The following is a 21,603-nucleotide window of genomic DNA, read 5'->3' as shown; positions in this document are numbered from 1 at the left end:
TACACATCCATACCAGCTTGGTCACTTTCTAGCTGTGTGACCTTGGGTATGTTACGTAACCTCCCTGACCCTTATTTTTCTTATCTATAAAATGGGAATGCAAATAATAGCATCTATTCCACAGGATGCCTGGCACTTGGTAAGTGTTCAATAGATGTTAGTGGTGACTAGAATTATACCCTAATACTAACTGTGTGGGGAGAGGGGTCTGGAAGGAAGAATACCTCTACCTTGAATTATACCTGAACCTTCTGAGAAAGCCCCAAACTTGGATCTAAATTTCTGGCTTGGGAAGTAGCAGTGGACAAGGCCAAAAGAACCAGCCTGATGCTAGTATCACTAGGAACTGGCCCCACTCCTCTAACTCTCAGGCCCACCCATAAGGACAGGCACCTCTTGTCTTTAAGGTGAGTTTCACAAAAAGGGGGAAAAAAATGAGGAACTGAAGTAGAAAAGTGATAAACACACTGAGCTTGGGAAAGACCCTTAGGAGGAGTAGAAAAGTGCCCTAATTAGACTAGAATCAGTGGTTGTCTCAGTAAAGGGAAAATTAGCCATCTTTAGAACTCTTGGGCTTGAGCCAGAGGTAACCAGTGCTGGCCCTTCCCACTCAAGGTTTTAAGAAAGACTAAAATTTAACCTCCCCTCCCCCAAACCATAAGGAGGCCTGGAGGCATAAAGCATATCGTTAAAGTTTTAACACGGGCCATTAGGTTCACCTGTCCTTCAAGGGCGACAGAACAGAGTGTAATAGGACCTCAAAGGGTAAGGCCATATACACCAGCCCTGGCTCTGCCATTCCCAAGTGGTGTGACCTTCAGCAAGCAGCTTTCTGCTCTGGGCTTCTTTCTCTATCTGCAAAATGACGGGCTTGAACTTCAGGAACTTGAAAGCCTCTCTGATCTCTAGCATTTTCTGGTCATAAATTCTGTACATACTTGCCACCTGAAAATACAGTAGTCAGACTGTTAATGAGCCTTGATAATAAGTTCCCTGGGGGCAGAAACCACATCTAATACTTTTGTATCTCTCTAGTACGACTAGGCCTGGAGTAATTGCTTAATACATGTTATGTGATCTAGATTCACCACACAATATCTAACATATCATAACTTTTTGAATGCCAGGCAGTTCTCCTCAAACCTCTCTCCCACCAGACTTTTCAAATATGTCAGATTTTACCACCGCTGGGTTTTTTAATAAAAAGAAGCATTGCACAAAGAAACAAAGCTCCTTGTCACATGATGTGACAATGATCAAATACCTATATGCCAGGCACTCTGCTCAAAAGGGGCAGATATGGGTCCTAGTGCTGGCACCCATCCTACAAGCTGTATGATTCAGGGTAAGTCTGAAAACCTATCCCTGAAAAAGGCCCAATAAAGGTAGTTACTATTATTGAGAATCTTACATCTTAGATCTCTCTTGACAAGTAAACAACTAACTAGCAGGCAATGGGACCAACACTTTACAAGCAGTCCACTCCCAAGGCTTTGGGAATACAGAGGAGGAAATAACTATATTGAGATATCACTCAATACACACACACACACACACACATTTCTAGTGGTCAGTTTAGGCTCAGAACACATTTAATCCAGTCTTCTCAACTATTGATTCCTAACCCTGGCTACAGATTAGAATCACTTGAGGAGTTTTTGCTTAAATGCCTATGTCCAGGCCCCAAGTGTAATCAATTATCTAAGAACAGGGTGTGGGAGCAGGCATTGGTTTGTGTTTTATTATCTGCTGCCCTAGGTGACTGAGAGATGCAGCCAGGGTTGAGGACTCTGACCTCCACTGTTCTCCATCTCCACTTCTAGTCCCAAACTTAGCAGCAGGTCCAGATGACTTAAAGGCCTTCAAGGGCTCACAAAAATTCCATTTCAGTCACTCACCAGACTATTCTCTGAGCCAGTACAATAAGTCTGCTACTGCCAAAACATTTTTTGTAACCAAAACATAAACAAAAAGGAGCTTTCTTAACCTACCGTTAGAGAAGCCTAGTCCCCAACCATTACATGTATCAGAGGCTTAATTGGCCTGAGATCTCATGCTTTTCTGGAAGCTTCCCTACTACTAAAATTGGTATTTCATTTGTCCCTTCTCAACTACCCTGCTCCCCGCTTCACACTGATGTTTCCTCATAGCAATGAGTGTCCCCTTCCTTCTCCCTCTGCAGCTCAGCACTGAATCTGACTGTCTGACACACACACACACACACACACAAACACACACACACAGATTTGCTTTTTTAATTCCATCTTAATCAGCCCCTGCCTGCCTCTTGGCCACTTAGCTACTCTTCTACTTATCCCCTCCCTTTCCACTGAACTTCCTGGCAATGGGGTAACTGCCTCATTCCAGCCGTAATCTCTCCATGCCCCCTGCCTCACCCCCACCAGCCACACAGACAGCAAGGCACCTGTGGCACAGCCTCCAAAACACATGATGTTTTCTCAGTTGCCAAATGTTCTCTCGTGAGTTGGCTTCCTTTGTCCATTGAATCTTTTTTAGTAAAACTATTCTCACAGGCTACCAATCATCCTTTCTTTATTTAAATAAGTATTTCTCTTAATTACTAAAGGAATCTACACTTAAACCAAATTCAAATAATACAGAAATGTGGTCATTAAAAAATGAGAATTCCCCTCTTTCCCTAATCACTCAGGAGTAAGTGCTATTTAGTATACATTCTTCCAGATTTTTTAAATGTGCTCATAAACATGCACATATAAAGAGGCTGCTTGGGCTTTTTTTTTTTTTTTTTTTTTTTAGAAAAAGGGGTTTCTCTCATACATATGGTTCTGCAACATTTTTGTATTTTAGCAATACATTGTGAACAACTTTGAAAGTGAATTCAGACATCAGCCTCCTTTTAAAAAGCTATACTATTCACTGGCCAGATTTACCATTCTGCTATTAATGGGTTGTTTCCCAATGTTCTGTATCCAGCAACACTGATGCCATAAATATTCTGGCATGCAACTCTTCACACATTAACATTTGTAGAGTAAATATTTTAAAGTGGGTGGGGTGGCTGGCCACAGGGACCAGCCTGTAAACACCAAATCTAATTACCTTCTCTCAGGTCCTCCTTGGCCTCACCCTCTACATTTCATGACATAGAGGACCAGCTCCTGCCTTCTGAAACTCCTTCCTCTCCTGGATCTCATTCCACTTCCTGAATGGCTGCTCCGTCAGTCTTCCTTCTGCTCCCAAAGGAGACATTCCCCAGAATACTTTTCTTCTTTCTCTTCTCTAGCTTGCATGATGCTCTCCTCTTCTCCTCCTTTATCTTCTCGAAGGCAATACCTCCTAAATCAACATTTCTAGCCTTCACCACATCTCAATAGCCTGCTGGACAATCCATCCTCAACATCTCAAACATCTGAAAATCAACAAATCCCAAAATGAACTAATGACCTTTTCCTCTAAGCCACAGTTTCCTCATCTGGAAAACAAAGGGATTGGACTAGACTTAATTTTTAAAAAATTAGGAGTCTAGAATGTACCAGAAGCTGTGGGGGATACAAAAATTAATAAAAACATAGACCTTACATTCGGGAACATACAATCTAAGGAGGAGGGAAGATACACAAACAATTACATAATACAAGGCAGAATAACATGCTAAAATAGACAAGAGAGGCTAAATCCGGCTTAGAGGCTTGAAGACAGCTTCACAAGAGGGAGTGTTTGGGCTGAGCCTTGAATGATAACTAGCATTTCAACAGGAAGAGAAAAGAAAGAATATTTCTGTCTAACAGTGCAGCATAAACAAAGTATAAACTCAGAGAAGAATGGAAGTGCATGGTGCTGGTGGCTGGATCAGAGAAGACATGGAAGAATATACTAAATAACAAGGCTGAAAAAAAAGGTTGGGACCAAAATCATAGAAGATACCAAATCTTATCATAAGGAGAAAGATTTCTCTACAGGCTTTATCTATGTGCCATCCCTTACCAGCTCTGACTGATTGATAAGTGGCTACCTAGAATGCTATGCTAAACAGATTTTAAATCTACTTGGACTCTTCCTGGGAAAGCGTGCCTATGATTGATTAGCACAGTCGGCCAGGGACAATATAAAGTGTATGCATCTATGTGTTTACCATCCCTGATGAAGGCATTAAGGAGTTATCAAAGGTTTTGGAGGAAGGGAATGGCATGATCCAACATGTATTTTACTTGTATCATTCTGGCAGTAGTGTAAAGGGTCGAGTAGTAGATAAAGGATAGAGTAGTGTAAAGGATAGAGGAGAGAAGATCGATCACAAGGCTGCTCTAACAAGACAGGTGATGATGATGACAGTGATAAACAACAACATGAACCAGGGCAGGGGAATCAAAGAAGAAAAGGAAGAGAAATGGAAGAGATCATGAAAGGCAGAATCAAGATGACTGAGACTATGATGATGAAAAGGAGGAAGAGGGGGGAATTGAGATGTATCAAGGTTTCTAGGGATTTAACCTGGGTCACTGGATGGATTGTGATGCTGTTAAATAAGATAAGAGTACTGAAGGAACAGTATCATAGCAGATGATACTGTTTCATTCCAAATCCCCCAACCACTTTACTTAGGATGCATGGCTTTCAAGCCCTCTTGAGTACACTGGGAAGAAAAAAGCAGGATCTACATTGCTTGATGGCCCCAGCATTTATATAACCCTACATACAAACCTACCTTTCTCCCTTTTGCCAGGCTACCAAGGAAATAACCATCAATATCTGATCCTAGAAACAGGGGGCCTAAGGAATGTTTAAATGTTCCTGCTCTCAAGACATGATGATTGTTCTCATTTTGATAGCACTTTCTTATATTCACATCACATTCATATATTCACAGCATATTCACATACCTTATTTCACTTGATTCTCATATTTACCCTATAAGGTAAGAAGGGCAAAGATCATCTCTGTCTTACAGATGATAACAGCCATACTCATATTTATTAAACACTTGCCATGCACCACTATTCTAAACACTTCACATGTAGTCAAGCATTTAATTCTTACAAGAACCCCATAAAGTAGATACTACTATTAATCCCCATTTTGCAGATAAGAAAACAGGCCCAGAGGCTTTAGGTATACTGGTCTAGCAATAAACAAGAAAAATAATGAACTTGGAAGACCTCAAACAAAACAAAACAAAACAAAACAAAACAAATCAAAAACCATGCCTAGATATGTCAATTAACTTTCCCAGAGTTGCACAGCTAGAAAGCAGCAGAACTGGGATTTGAACCTGACTAGTCTGGCTCCAGAGCCTGCACTTTTAACTACCACACTCTATTTCTTATTATATAAGAAGACTGAGGCACAGAGAGGCTACCTGAATGGCCAAAATTACTCAGTTTTGTCAACCAGTTAGTGATGAACCTACAACCAGGACCCAGGTCTGGCTAACCCTTAAACCAGTGCTGTTTCTACTACTCAACCAAGATGAACTAACCTCTACTACTGGGCTGACAGATTATTCTGACGTTTTTCTTCTTTGGCCTTTGTCACCTCTGCTACACTAAGGTTCTAATTTTGATCCCTTGCCCTGGAGCCCCATACAACTGTTTACTAGGATCAGATGCAGGCCTCTATTTGGAGGCAGGAAATGACAGCCTCAGTTATATCCACAGCTGAGTGGGTCCCATTTCCAAACAACCAACATCTGCAAGCAACCCATACTGGCTCTACATGCAGGCTCAGTGAGCACACACATCCCTGTGAACTGTCTGTCCAGGGCAAACAGCAAGTAATGGTGACACCAGGGCCAGACTCCTCTGTGGAAGACAGGAAGCAAGGGCAGGAAAGTAAATTGAAAAAAACAGTTGCTATACCAGCCAGGTAAAGAGGTGGCCTGCAGGCCGGGCACAGCGGCTCACGCCTGTAATCCCAGCACTTCGGGAGGTGGAGGCAGACAGATCACCTGAGGTCAGGAGTTTGAGACCAGCCTGACCAACATTGAGAAACCCCATCTCTACTAAAAATACAAAATTAGCCGGGCATGGTGGGGCATGCCTGTAATCCCAGCTACTCGGGAGGCTGAGGCAGGAGAATCGCTTGAACCCAGGAGGCGGAGGTTGCGGTGAGCCGAGATCATGCCATTGTACTCCAGCCTGGGCAACAAGAGTGAAACTCCGTCTCAAAAAAAAAAATGAAAGAAAGAAAGGAAGAAAGGAAGGAAGGAAGGAAGGAAGGAGGGAGGGAGGGAGGGAGGGAAAGAAAGAAAGAAAGAAAGAAAGAAAGAAAGAAAGAAAGAGAGAGAGAGAGAGAGAGAGAGAGAGAGAGAGAGAGAAAGAAAGAAAGAAAGAAAGAAAGAAAGAAAGAAAGAAAGAAAGAAAGAAAGAAAGAAAGGAAGGAAGGAAGGAAGGAAGAAAGGAGGTGGCCTGCAGCCAGGAGATCCTCACTTTCAAGAAGGCAATAAACAATGATGCTCAAAAAACACAAGATTTCCATTTCTTTAATAGTGAGCAAGAAGAAAAGTCTAGTTCCTTTCATGCTGGAAGGTTAAGGATAGAAGGAGGCCATGTGTAGTATTATAGAGAGATATTGAAATGGGAGTCAGGAGACTCAGCTCTGCTTCTATTTAGCTGTGTGACTTTGGGCAAATCACTTCACCTCTCTGGGTCTCAGTTTGCTCATCTGGAAAACAAGGGATGAAGGAGAAACAAATTAGTTGTTCTCAGAGGTTTCTTTCAGCTCTGATTTGGTATCACTCTGCCATTTTAACAACCTGAGAAAGTACAGCTAGAACATCCAGTGCCTATAGTCTACCAAAGGGGAAATCAGCTAGAAGCAAAGAAAAGAAGAATTAGATAAAACAGGCCAGGTGTGGTGGCTCACTCCTATAATCCCAGCACTTTGGGAGGCTGATGCAGAAGAATCGCTTGAGCCCAGGAATTCAAGACCAGCCTAAGCAACATGGCAAGACCCCATCTTTACAAAAAACAAAAACATTAGCTGGGCGTGGTGATGCATGCCTGTGGTTCCAGCTACTTGGGAGGCTGAGTCAAGAGGATCGCTTGAGCCCAAGGGGTCAAGGCTGCAGTGAGCCATATTCATACCACTACACTCCAGCCTGAGCAACAGAGCAAGACGCTGTTTCAAAAAAAAAAAAAAAATTACATGAAACAAAAAACAACCTTTCTGGAAGGCTGCAAATGAGGTAATACACAGGCAGTAGACTAAGCACCATGCCTAAAGCATAATTAATGTGTATTCAAAAATGTTACAAGTGTTATTACTACCACTCCTCACTTTTCTGAGAGTGTACAAAGATAACCAGACATTATAGTGAGTTTTCTCCTAAATTCGACTCTTTTTTGCCCATCTGGCCCTGTTACACATTTCCAGCATTTTAAAGGCCTAAGGGAGGTCCTAAATGAGCAGGGACACCAGCTGTCCTTAATGTCCACAGACAGTTATAACTGAAAAGCGAGAACCCAACCTCAAGGAAAGAAGGGAAAGAGAAAATACAAGTGGCAAGAGTCAGGATTAATCCTCCATTCACTGCAAACTAACTGTGGAAAAGGGGGATGAAAAAACAACAGGTGCAGACCACAATGTACTTTGCAAATTGTTTTTCAGGACAGACCCAAAGCAGGGAGTAAGACATTTGGGAAGATGATCCTAGCCTGGTTTCCATGTGCGTCCATCTGAGCAAACACAGCACTGGCTGTGAGATATGGCCAAACACTACCCAGCCGGTCAGGAGACCCTGTGACACGGCAGGCTTCACATTCTTCTCCACAAAGCTAATGCAGCCTTGGCCTAAAGGCCACCCCTGACTCTGATGACCAAGACAATACTCCCCTGAAATTCCCCACAGGGCTGGGGGTCAATCAGTTCACTTGGCTGACTGGCCAGAAACCCCACATGCAAGCAAGGAAACATAACCTTGGCTTGGTGCTAGCTTGCAGGGCTATTCTGAGGAAAGGTGAACTTGAAAGCAGAGTAAAGTCAGCTGCAGCGCAGCAGAAGGGAGATCCAAATGTAGAGGCGGCCCCTTTCCTCAGGGTGCCAACATTCCCTGTGGGGCTGGGGGTCCAGGAAATAGGTAGAAATACCCACATGAAGCAGCAGCCAGTAGCAGTGGCAGCCCAAGGGACCAAGTGTGAAAGCGCTGCTGATAATGAGGCGCTTGTGCACATGACTCTGAGCAACATTCCTGCAGGGTGCAGAGAATAAAGTGACAGGCGCACACACACACACACACACACACACACACACACACACACACACACACACACACTCAAGTTCCTGGAACTTAAAAAAGGAAACTCTTAACAAATGCAAACCAACAATGAACAAGTGCTGATATGAAGAGGACCCTTTGTTACAATCTTCCCTAGGTCTTAGAATGTGTGAACTTTCATAACTAATTTCCAAGTGCTGCTGTTTATTTGGGTTGCTGTTTGTTTAGAAATGCCCTCTAAACCAGCTCCTCTTCCAGGAACCAGGTTATAGAAAACATGACCTTAGCTTTCTCAATTCTCCCACCTCCAAGACTAAGAAACAGCCTTCTTACCCACAATGCTTGGGAATATGCCCAGAGGCCTTCCAATGGCCTTGGCAGGATAGAGCACACCCCCAACATCCCAAGGCCTGAAATCACATGACCAAGGTCTAGGCCCCCGAAGGCTGCTCTTAAGGGGGTCCTTCTCTAGTGATTGGTGGCTTAGGCCCCAGACCTCAGTCTTGAAAACGAGGCCCCAGAGCAAAGTCTTGAAAAGGAGGAGAGCTGGTCTTAAGGAGAGAGGATTACCATATCCCGGAGATGTAAGAATAATTTGTTTTTTTCTGTCCATTTGCTGATGCAAAAAGCCAAGGCACAGTGAAATCTTCTCCTGAAAGCAGCACAGTTTCCACTATACTGTGCTTCTCCTTCAGCTAAGATACTTGTTCACTTGTTCACCTGCCTTTCACCCAGGAGCTCTGGGGGTGGCCCTTTCTCCTCCAACAGTTACCCAGCTCTGGTAATAGTTGGCACTGGAGAAAGTTGCACTCCCCTTAATCAAAAGAAATAAATGAAAAAGTAAAAAAAAAAAAAAAAAAAAAAAAGAAACAACCAAAAAAAGAAACCCATTCACCAGTCTATGCCCACCCCATTCCCCCAAGCTCACTCCTTTCATACTTCTGTCACAAACTCACTGGTTTCCTAGACTACCAATCTCAAGCGAGTTTGCACCATGGAGCCAGCCCATTGATAAAGAGCAGTAATAATTAAGCCAATAGGTCCCCGGAAAGCTAAGCTTCCTAACAATGAGAGCCACCTTCTAAATTCTTTAAATCTTAGAGATGTAAGAAGAGTTGCCATTTTAAACAGAATCACCCAGTCACCCAGAAAGGACTGGATAATTTAAAGTACCTTCACATTACCCACAAACATGTCCTTAAGCCTCAAACAGCCAAACAACCCTGTCCCGCAGAAATTATTACATGGGTGCTAACTTCATGGAACCAATACCTTTGCCCACTGCATGAAATTATGATGCCAGGGAAGATTTTCTTGGAAAAGCTTTCCTGTATCAAATCCCTACCATCTTATTGCAACAACAGGCACCCAGGCTCGAAGCAGCAGCCATAGTGAGAATGATGATGACTGTCATCATCACCCTCACCATCTTAGTTGCCGACATCATCGTCATCATCATCATCATCATTTAAATGTATTGAATGTGTCTTATGTGCCAGATACTATCTTAAATGCTTTATTAATATTTTCTCATTTTTCTCACTTAATCCTCACAACAACTCTGGTAATGTTCAAGTTTGATCATATCATTTTATGAATGTGGGAACACAGGCTCAGAGAGGTTAAGTAATTTGCCCACGGTTACAGAGCTAGTGGTAGAATTTGAATCTAGGCTTTTACCACCCTAGAGCCTGTACTCTTACCCAATACACCACTATGATCTTGAAATGTTAAGTAATACTATTACTATTAAAAACTGCTAACATTTATTTAGTGCACACAATAAGCCAGAAATTCTGCTAAATACTTGATTTAAATTATTTTATTTAACCCTCACAACAACCCTATTATTATTCCCATTTTACAGATGCAGCTAAATAACATGCCTAAGGTTACATGGTGATGGAGCTCAAACCCAAACCCAGGAAATATGGTCCAAAGGCTCTATCCACCAAGCTGAACTTGCATTAGGAAAATGAAGCATTTCTACTGCCCTACTTAAGCCAGGATCCCCGCTGTATCCCAATCCAAGCCTACAATGTCCCAGCAAGAATTTGGCAAGTAAATGCCAATGAGGAAACTTATCTGGCCCTGATGTGTACACACCAGCCACTCAGATCTGATTAATGTAAGAAAAGAAGATCAAAACTCTTTATAGAAGTCTCTCTTTACCCCATTTTCCTTCAACCTGATTTCTGAAGAGAACACCTGACTACCAGCCTTTTTGTGCTCTGCCCAGAACATCTAATAAGTGTTTACCCAGGACTCCCAGAGCCATAGTTAAGGGCCTTAATGTGCAATCTGGCTCTGCACCTTATTTAATCAGCACCTGAATGAAATGTCTCTTTGCTAGCAACAGCCAGAACACAGTCAGTCAGAGTCTTTCTGCAAACACAGCTGGTCGATTGGCAAAGACAATTCAATTCACAGGCAAAATACACCCTGACTTTATACCAATACTGGCATGTGATGGACATGGGGAGACTGAAGGCACTGGGCTAGAATTAGGATGGTACCATGCTTCCTTTCCCCTCCAGATGATCTCACTCCTCCCTCTCCTACCCACCTAAACACATGGCCACAGGGCAGAGCTTGCACTGTTTTCGCCAAACAGGCCAATCCTGTCTGACCTCCTGGCTCCTGCAATCCATTCCCTTCCCTCAACACCACCCAGCTCAGAATAAAACTCATATTATCCTTCCTCCCTCTGCCATTTCCTCCAGCAGCTACTAGACAGGAACCAAAACCAATCAAGAGATCCCCCAAACCCTTCCCTTCAGGATCTCATGCTGGTAACAGGTCCAAGTGCCTTGATGCCCATGAACTGACAGACGTGCAAGCGCTGCCCTGTGTAGCCAGGAAAGAGCTGAGTAAACACAGAGGACTGACTGGTGCCCAGAAGAGGGGTCCTCGCCAGGCTTTCAGATTAACTGCTGCATCCAAGCACTGTGGAGGGAGATTTACATTAATATGAAACCCTGGGGGTCAGCATGTAGGGCAGCAAGGCATGGATAACTCCAGTTCTCCTGATCAGGGGCTTTAGCGGGAGAGAAGAGGCCAAAACCTGAGCAAGGCACATGAGAAAGGACATCTGCTTAAAAACACTAGACACAGTCTACCAATTAGATATAATGTTAGGGTAACAAGGCCCTTTTTTAAAACTCATCCTCTCCCTGATGCCCAGTGGAGTCTGTCCACTCACATTTCAGTATGAACCTCTGAAATAAAACTGCTTTCTTCCTAATCCCCCATGGCTATCATCTCCTCTGATGAGATGGGCATTTTGAATTATAGAAAGGATTGTTTTGGAGCTTGTGTGGGGTGGATCAGGTGGACAGACTTGGAAACAGGGAAGAAGAGATATGAAAAAGAAAGGTAGAAAGATGGCACCACATTTCATTAGTGCTGCTGTGGACTTTAGAGCAGCAACCATCCACAAGTCACTAAAAAGCATCTACTGGTTGCAGGTGGGATGCCTGCTATCTCCTCATTTCTCACATTTAATGTCTGTTCACTTACCCCAATGTTCTGTGCCTCTGTTGTTGACAGTGTGGGCCCTCCTTGGGACAGCACAGAGAACACAATTTTCTATCTCATCCCCTATTGAGGATTCAAGGGCATCTGCAGGTCGCTTATCAACAGCCTAGAAATGACAGAGCATTCCTAGAGTTTCACTTAGTTGGCCAAGGGAGAAGTAAGACATCTACCCCTGATAATAATAAGCAAATAATTCCAGGTTACAGTTGAGACACTTTTCTGTGAAGGAGGAAGCAACTCTGCAAACTTATGGTAGGATCTCTCAAAGTGAGGTCAAAGGCTCACAGGCATTAGAATCATCTGGGAGTTTGTTATAAATGCAGATTCCCATCCTCATCCTAGACCTGCTCAGAATTGCTATGAAGAGAGCTAGACATCTACATTATAACAAGCTTCCAAGGGATTCTTTCACAAATAAAGTTTGATAATCACTGCTCTCCACATCCATCCTCTTCCTGTCTACTTGAACCCTGGGTAAGTGAATAGATATTAAATAGGAGAAATGGGGAGACAGCACATAGCCTTTGCACTTACTGTTTCTTATGCCTAGAATTGCTTTCCTTCCTCCGTCACCCAATGAATTCCTACGCATTCAAATACATTTATTGAGCACCTACTAGAGCCAGTCCCTGTTCTGGGCACTAAGAGAACAAAAACCAAGGGTCCTTGCTTTCATGGAGCTAACATGAGCCAGCTCAAATGCCACCTCTTCTAGGAAGCTTTCCTTAATTGCATTAGGAAAAAAAAAGACCCCTGTCCCCTGTGCTTTGTTCAAATCTGTTACTATACATGTAATGTTGTAATTTAGTTGATCTATTTCCTTGTCCATCTCATCAAAACTGTGAGCAAAATGAAGGCAAAGGCTACTTCTTCTTTTTTTTTTTGTTTTTGGTTTTGTTTTTGAAAGTACATCAGCAATGACTGCTTCTTATTTCTCTTTGAATCTCCAATGCCTGGCACCAATGTTTGGCACACAATAGGCATTCGATAAATATCTGTTGAGTGAACGCAAGAAAGAATAAACTCCCACGAACATCTAAAACAAGAGTCCTGCAAACAGAGAGTTAGCATACAACAAACCATGTGTCAACATTCCCTCTTGTTAGTCCCTGCAGATCTTAGAGACTGGAAAGCGGGGGGATATAGAAGGACTGGAGGGATATATTCCATATATCACTGGAAGGTAATAAAGGTGGCCTGGTTGAAATACTCCATTGACATAACTAACAGTCACCAAACAAGCCAGTGGAACTCTACAGCTACCTTAAAACCCTCTTCACAATAACTTGGGGCCCTCATCCTCTAATCTGAATCACACTATTTAACAGGTATTGAGATGGTGCCAGAACACTTAATGCCTTGCCCACAGATCACCCAGACTCATGCTCAATTAGGATGGGCACTGAAACCAACTTCCCACCTAATTACTTCAGCCACTAGATAATGTCTCTAAAAGTGGGGTCCAAGGCTGACCAGCATTAGAATCACCCAAGAGCTAGTATAAATGCAGATTCCAATCCTCACCCTAGACCTGCTCAGAATCACCGTGTAGAGAACAAGGTATCCGCATTATAACAAGCTTCCAAGAGACTCTTTTACAAATAAAGTTTGACAATCACCGCTTTCCACATCCAGAGTCTCTTCACATTCACTCAGCCAGTTCCTGGCAGGAGAGGAGCACGTGAGACAAGACATTCTCAATTTAACAAAATATATGAAAGACCGGGAGAAGCAGAGAAACCTGGCTCTTCATTTCAATGAGGCATAACAATGAGGTATCCACTGAAAAAGAGAAGAGGGGAGAAAAAGGAAAAGTGAGTCTCTGGCTTAATAACATTTTTTATTTATATGATATTAAGAAGCAAGAAAGTTGGCATGTCCAAGAGATTAAGATCAAGATCCAACAGTGTAATTTCCTGATTGGGAGAAAAGCAAACAGACACTTTGGGCCAAAAGTAGAGATTCTAATAACATTCTTTGTGATGGAAATTCTACAAAAAGATGTGTGAGCAGGAGCTGAGATTGCCTCACTCCTGTGGCTGTTTCAAAAAACAGGCAAAAAGATTTTTTTTTTTTTTTGAGACAGAGTCTCGCTCTGTCACCCAGGCTGGAGTGCAGTGGTGAGATCTCGGCTCATTGCAACCTCTGCCTCCTCGGTTCAAGCGATTCTCCTGCCTCAGCCTCCCGACTAGCTGGGACTACAGGCGCGTGCCACCACGCCTGGCTAATTTTTTGTATTTTTAGTAGAGAGAGGGTTTCACCGGGTTAGCCAAGATGGTCTCAATCTCCTGACCTCGTGATCTGCCTGCCTCGGCCTCCCAAAGTGCTGGGATTACAGGCGTGTGCCACCGTGCCTGGCTGGAAGATTCTCTTAATAGGAACATAGGGCCACCAGTGGAGAAAGAAAAAAGGAAAGCAAAAAGTCAGTTCCATCAATCATTCAGTCACCATTATCCAGGTACACATTAAACAATTAATGTGCATATACAGTATTATATTCAGCTCTGCAAGGAGTTACAAAGGAAAAACCCACTACTCCTTTACTTTAAAAAAGTGTTCCCACTAATGGTGGAGAAACATTAAAGAAACATGCAAAAACAAAAAACAAAAAAAACAAATGATCTGGCCAAACACCAGATTACCTACATGCATACAAAGGTATTCATTAAAGAGCCCAACATTCTGACACGTATTCAGACGGCTGGGAAAGGACAAAAAGTGTTACTGGAGTCAGGTCAGGCTCCTATGGAAAGGTTTCGTAGAGGAGAATCTTCAGGGGAGTATTTACAGAGGGGGAGGAAACTAAAAACAAGTCCCACAAAGACTGAGAAGAAGGTGGCACATCTGTGGCAAAGGAATAAAAATTCTGTGAGCTTGTGGATCATCCACTGAGTAGGGGCCCGCAACATACTGTTATTTAAAAGCAAGCTGAGTTGTATTAACAGGTGCAAGGCATGAAAAGACTGGGAAAAAAAAATACTTCCTCTCTGCTTGGTGTGGGCTAGACCTCTGGTAAGAGTTAGTGTCCAGTTTTATATGCCATGCATCAGAAAGGTATCCAGACACAGGCAAGGATCCAGAGAAAAGTAACAAAAATGATTAGAGGAATGCCTTCTAGAAGCTATCAAGAAAGGTATAAGGAGTTGAGCTTTGTCGGTTTCTGAGTCTGAAGTTGAAACTGTATTGGTCATCTGCCATCTTTGACCAGCTTTGCCCAGCTTCTCTGTTTAAGTGACCACATAATTATTCAGAGAATTCAAATGCTTCATTTCCATGTGGCCCGTTTCACAGAGAAGACTGAGATAGGAAAAGGTTAAATAGTTTGCTGAGGTTCCTGTAGCAAGCCATGAGCAAAACTAGCATCATAATTTTAAATCCTGGGGCTGTCTGTGGGTTGTTTAATTCACCGATCCACAGCACCTCTGTTTATATGGACGCCCCCAATGACTGTAACAATGAAAGATGGAAAAATTCTCTGCAAATTTCCTTGGGGGGAGAAACAAACTAAAAAGGAATGTCATGCCTCACTAGTGAGGCCCATATAAACATCATCCCCTTGTATCCCCCTGGACTGATGACACAGGACGCAGTCCATCTGATAAGCTGTCAGCAGATGGCTGGATCCCTTATTGTACCCATTACCCACCAACTTCAATTCCAAGCAGGAATGATAATCAGTGCTCCAGACAACAGATGGAGAATGAGGAGGTGTGTCTGGTCTGAAGTCAAGGGGGAAAACAGAAAGCCAAGTTTCTCAAATCCATCAGGTCTTCTCTAAAACAAATTCATCACATAACAACCGGAATGCAACAGTGTGTATTCAGTGAGTTGCAAAGGTTTCACAAAAAGCTCAGGACTTTCTGAGTGTGTGTCATTCTACACTTTTAGCAAGGAGAGAGGAAGTAAGAAAATCAAACAGTGAACCAAAAGCGGGTAAGCCATATTTGGTTGAAGTTAGATTTCTAATATATTGTAAAGAAGACAAAAAATCAAATAGCTACAGCAACTCTAAAAAAGGATGGGATTCAGTGTTACTCACTAAAAACCAACAGCTTGGGACTAAGGGGTCAACAGCACCAATTATTCTTTGCCAAATGTCCAGCCTGGATACAGCCTGCCTTACGCGCATAGACATGGAGCGTTAAACTGCATATGCTGTACCCCACTAAGTTCTGTGCCTAATCAGGAGATGTTGGCACAGACACATACAGAACCAACAGGAATTGGACAATTAAACAAGACATCCCAAATGGGATCTTTTTCTTAAGTTTCTAAGACAAAGACAATATAACTGGACTCAAGGAGGGTAAAGGGCCACTAAATTAAGACCACCAGTCTTTACAACAATCAGTCAAACTATCTAGCATTTTAACCCTTCTGCTGAGAAACTGTAGATTTTTAAGACTTAAATAGCTATGAGAATCTCTTCCTGCTAAGCCAGATTCCCACTGCGGCAGCTCAGTTCTAAAGCCACCTGTGCCACTAACTTACTGGGTGATTTTTGGCAAACAGTACAGTCACTCCATAAATTCACTCCCTGTCACCCATACCTGCCAAAATCATAAGCAAAAAGGGACTGGCCATGCTTGAAGAAATACTTATTGGTATAATTGATAGACATCAGTGACATTTAGCAAGGGGTTTAGCAACCATGTGGTAACCTTGGTGCTTGCTGATCTTGAGAACACTCAAATATCTCTGGCTGGAGGCTTAGCTGTGAGATAGTGCTAGGTCAACCATACATGCCTGTATCAGTCTACAGTCCCAGGACACGTTTGAGAAATCAGACAAGGCCAAAATGAAATCTGACAGGACGAATATTAACCAATAACAGAACTTGGACACAAGTACTGCCCTTCCTTATGCTACTACAGTTGGCAGTCACCCAAAGGCAGCATGGCTATGATGAGAGCCTGTGTAACAAGGCCTTGGGAATGAATATGTTGCAGACTGAAAAATGAGAGATGGGGAGACTAACCAATTTCCCTCCAACTTATCTATTTCCTGGCCTAAAGCAATACCTCCCCTGTTACAAACTTACACTGACTCTCTGAGGAAGAAGGCCTTTTTATAAAGCCAAAAACTGAGTCATCCTGTTAAGAGACACATATCAGACATGTCTCTGCTAAGCTATCCCTTTCACTTCAGCTAATATCTCTCTTTCCTTGCTAGGACTTCTAAATTCCACAGAATTTGCCACTACAACATAGCCTAATTCAGCGAGTTCACTTGCCAAACATTTCTTTGTACATAGTATCTCCTCTTTGGAATATACACTGTTGCAGGAAACATTTTAACATCCCTTTCTCCAGGCCTAAGCTAAAAGTAACAATGTATATGAAAGTACCTTATAAACAGTAATTGTTAGATAAATGCAAGGTATTATGGTATTCTGGGTATACATACTATCATTGGTCATTGCTGCAACCAAGACAGAAAATTATTTCCAACCATCTGCTGTTAATTTTTTTTTTTTTAGGACTCATCAACTTTTAAAAATCCATACATTCCTGCTTCCCAGGAAAAGCCATATGGAGGGTATAGAAAGTTGGATTAATCAGAGGCTAGGTGTCCTGGTATGCCAGGGGTTACTATTTAAATGATACAAAGCAGTGATTTAGGGGAAAAGGGCAAAGAAGCATAATTCTGATGGAGCTCAAGAACTCCTCGGCATGGCTCTGTTCCATGCCCCCATCCTAAGGCTTCAGAGTCCTAAAGTGCCATCATCCTCTGCATGAGTTCCCAAGCATGGCCCAGTTGAGTTTACTTTACTGGGAAGACACAGGGAGAAAACAATGAATGGGGACTGGCCACCTGACTTCCACAGAGAAGAAACTAGCTTCCTTTTTTTCCACACAGGAGGTCAAAAGCATTTCAGAATAGCTCTCTGTTGCATACCCATCTATGACTTATGGAGACAAGAATCACATAGACTGTCAAGAGCTAGGAGGGCAACTCTGCCTCATTTCACAGGTAGGCAAACTGAGGCCCAGGAAGAGTACTTTCTCCAAAGTCATACAATGAATTAATGCCAGCACTAGGTCTCCAGAGTCTTCTGAGAGCCTCTAAAAATCTTGCTTCTAAAAACCATGGTGTTGCCAGTCTTGACGTCATCACATCAGCCGCAGCTCCAGTCAGGCTGAATTTAGTCCTTTGTCGACCTTCTAGATATGTGATTGCCAGAGGCCTCAAGACCACTTTGTAGAAGATGCAACCTTTGACCCTCTCCACCTGCCATCCTAAAAAAGCACTCCTGTCCCAACAGCCTCACACAGCATCGGCTGAGATGCGTTGTTTCCTATCATTAACAAAAAGCCCATTCATAAAAAAAGAAAGAAAGAAGACTGGCTCAAATTTACACAGAAGGTCTAGCTGGGACAGCCCTGGACTTCCTGTGAATGGCATCACTTCCCAAGAAGCCCTCTCTTAAAAAATGCTGCCCACTCCAGCCCCGATGCTTACAGCCACCCAATCAAAAAGAGCCACTTTATTCCAAAGTTATCCATACCTTCTTACCATATCTGCAAGAAGGGAAGGGGCTGGGGTCATTCACCACATCCAGAAGCCTGCAATCAAATGAGTTCCTAGGAACACAATGCAAGCAAGTATCCAAGCCATGGGTAGACAGTGTGGTGCTCATCTGCCTGAGTCTTCCCACAGGACTGCCCCATCACCCACTGCCACCCTCACTTTGGGGTTGACAGCTTGCAACCTCAAGGTGGATGAGTTTGCTTTCCAACCCAGGCACTAATTCATCTTTTGGCTGCAAGCAAATGACCTGCCATTCCTAAACCCCTCCAGGCCTGTAAAATGGAGATAATAATCTCAACCTCCTGCCCCAAGCTAGGCTGTCACAAGTCTCCAAAGAATAACCTTCTACAAACATAAAGGCAGTAAAGATGCTAATGACAGGTTTCAAAACTGCCCCTGAATAAAACACACCCGGTTTTCCACAGCCTGAAATCTAAAAAAGACTGATTGCTCTCCCAGTCTCCTCTTCCTCCTCCTCCATGATTTTATAGCTTTAGAACATCTCTCCACACAGGCTGAATACAGACAGTCTCACTCTTGGTCCTCACCCAGATTATTTTTATGTATCTGGCAACTTGCCTTTTCAATCCCATTTGTTTTCCTTAGCACCGCTAATGGGTGGAAGTCGATGAGGTAAAGAAATCAGCTTCCTAAGCACCCTTGGACTATGACCACAGGAGACAGAATGACAGTAATAGGATGGAGAGGTTTGCAAAAAAAGAAATACCCTCTCACCATAGTGATCACCAGCCCAAAGTTCACATGTCAGCCTGGGGACCTGCTTCAGAACTCATTTAGTAGGAGCTTGGTGCTGCTCCAATGCCTCAAAATGCAAAGGCAGACCTCACTCTAAGAGCATACACTCCCAAATGAAAGAGTCATTAAGAGAAACCTGTAAAAGTATTTCCCCAAAGTACCACAGTGTAGATGAGAAAGTTTATGCGACCACCTCCAGGAAAGAGTGTCACCAGGCCTCTGGGAAATTAACTACCACAGAAGGCAAGGGAGCTGGGTCATGGTCCACTGATGTGATTCAGAAAGGGCACCTGGCTGGGGCTGGACTTCCTGCTTGTGAAAGCCCAGGGCACGGCAGGGTTGGGCTGGGCTGGAAGGGAGGGGCAGCCAGGGTGAGTGCCAGTCGTTCCTAGGGTTCAGGCACAAGGTTCCTCACCTCCACTGTGGGGCTGACGCACTGTGCAAAGGTGAAAGAAAGCCAAACCTGAAATCGGCACAAAGGCAGCCACTCGTTGGAAAATCATTTTTAAAGGTCCCACTGCCCGCCGGGATGAGGTGCTGTACACTATGGAGTGTCCTGAGCACATAAATGACTCTTATCACTTAGGATGCCCAGGAAAAAGTCAACAGACTCACATGCATCATGGTGACCAGGTGACAGGGGTTGAGCAGGTAGATGACGGTCTTGGTGGCGAACTTAAAGCCCACCTCCACCCCGAAGGTCAGGCACAGGGCTACTAAGAGCAGATTCTTGCTCAGGCTCTCCTTGCCTTCCTCTGGCCGCTGGGTCACCTGCTCTGGCTGGCTGCCAGGGCTACCCCTACCGTCCTCCTTCGTCTGCCTCAGGATGTGCCGCAGGGCCACCAGGATCTCCAACAGAGCCAGGGTCAGGACCACCACACTTTCCAGCAGCCGCTGCTGCCAAGAGAGGAAGGCAGCACAGTCGGGGCCCCCATTGCCTGCAAAACTGGGGTCCACGCCCCCATAGAGCCAGTCCAGGAGACTCTGGTAGCTATACCGGGACATGATGCAAAGTGGTTCCCCTTGACCACAGTACAGGAAGCAAGAGTGAGATGGAACACAAGCCCAGAGGGTTGCCCGGGTGGTGGACCATGTAAGGCGGGCACACCCCCACAACCCCCCTCCAGACACCAGGGCACCGAGAGTAGGGGAGGGGAAGCTACACGCAAGGCCCGGGGTAAAGTGCTGGCTCTAACTTGTCCCCACGGCTGTCTGGGGGAGCCCCCCGCGCTTCTCCAGTGGCCACCAACGAGGCAGGGTTGAAAGGAGCCGTTGGCCAATCTAAAAGGAAGGAGAGGAAAAAAAAAAAAAGGTCTCAAAGAGGCAATTGCACCGGGAATTAGGAAGCGGGAGGGGTAACTAGCGAGGGAAGAAAACGGGAACGGGGCAGTGGCGAAGCAAGCAGGGGTCAGGGGAAGCCGGAGGCCGAAAGGGTCAGGGCGGGGGCCAAGGAGACCCGGCAGTGCTGCAGCAGCGAACCGGGAGCCAAAACGGGTCAGAGCTAGGGGACACGCGGAGGCAAGGAGAGGAGCTAGCGGGGCCGGGCAGGCGGGGAGGGCGACGGGGATGGCAGGGACGCCGGACTCCTCGTCTCACGCACTCGCCACAGAGGGATCTCTTACTCCTGCAACCGCGTGGCCGTCTCTGCCCCCAGCTACCAACTTCGCCGCCGACGGGCCCCCTCCAGCCAATTTAGAGCCGTCCTTGTCCAGCCTCCCGCCCCCGGGTACACCCCCGAACCCCCAGCTCCACCCTCCGGCCCCAGACGCCCGCCCTCCGGGCAGCACCACCCCCAGCCCGCGGCCCGCCCGGGACCTGCCCCCCTCGCGCAGGCAGCGGAGGGAGGAAGCCAGAGGGAGGGCGGGAGGCCGGGCCAGCCGGGGGCTGGACTAAAGCCGGCCCCTGGACTAAAGCCGGCCCCCTCCCTCCTCCCCGGCGCCGCAACCTCCCGCGCCTCCCGCCCGGCCCCGGGGACCGGCCGCCGCGCCCCTCGGGGCTTCACTCACCGGCAGCTCGGCCCGCGGCCCCGGATCGGGCTACTGCTCCGCTCCCGCGCTCTCCGCGCCGGGCGCTCGGTTCCCCTGGCGGCCGCCGCCGCGGCGCACGGCTCCTCCTCCCCGTCTTCCTCCCCCTGCAGCAGCCGCGCTCGCTTCCTCCTTCTTCCCCTCCCTCTCTCCTCCCCCTCTCCGCTGCCACCACCACTGCCTCCCTCCTCCCGTCCAGTTCAGCTCTCGCCCCACCACACGCCCTCGGGCCACGACTACTCCTCCTCGCCTCCTTCCCTTTTCTGCCTCTGGCACTCCCCTCACCCGTCCACCATTCACACCTCCCACCCTCCGCGGCTTCGGCTCTCCCTCCTCCTCCCTCCTCCTCCCTCCTCCGGCTCAGGCTCCGCCTCCTTCCGCCTCCTCCCTGGCCTGCCTCGTCTTCTGCACTCGGAGCCTGCACGCGTGCACAGCCACCCTCCTTCACAACCGTGTACAGAATTCGCCCCCTCGGTGAAGCCCTGTTGACTGGCTCCGCCTCCCGCGACCTGGTTCTCCAGGGCACTTCTTTCTATACTGCACACATAGTAGGCACTTAGC

At 45.4% G+C, this 21,603-nt stretch overlaps 1 protein-coding gene across 6 annotated transcripts in view; it reads right to left on the bottom strand.

The window, feature by feature from the left end:
• The window catches only part of TMEM164 (transmembrane protein 164), a 175,953-nt gene extending 154,592 nt beyond the window's left edge, over positions 1 to 21,361 (bottom strand). For 2 of the 6 annotated variants that reach the window (XM_063702995.1, XM_063702996.1), the window contains exons 1-2: positions 21,025 to 21,361; positions 19,634 to 20,299 (exon numbers count right to left, since the gene is read on the bottom strand). In XM_063702995.1, coding sequence (XP_063559065.1) covers positions 19,634 to 20,023 — 390 coding nt within the window. In that variant the 5' untranslated portion in view covers positions 20,024 to 20,299; positions 21,025 to 21,361. Of the gene's footprint in view, positions 1 to 19,633; positions 20,300 to 20,618; positions 20,764 to 21,024 lie in introns of those variants that run through there. The other 4 variants (XM_004064702.5, XM_055376778.2, XM_063702997.1 and 1 more) reach the window with 4 other exon arrangements.
• Positions 21,362 to 21,603: the final 242 nt, after the last annotated feature.

The sequence above is a fragment of the Gorilla gorilla genome, chromosome X (assembly GCF_029281585.2).
Source record: "Gorilla gorilla gorilla isolate KB3781 chromosome X, NHGRI_mGorGor1-v2.1_pri, whole genome shotgun sequence".
Classification (NCBI taxonomy): Eukaryota; Metazoa; Chordata; class Mammalia; order Primates; family Hominidae; genus Gorilla; species Gorilla gorilla.
The sequence above is the reverse complement of the archived record's forward strand: the minus strand, read 5'-3'. Positions and strand labels throughout refer to the sequence as shown.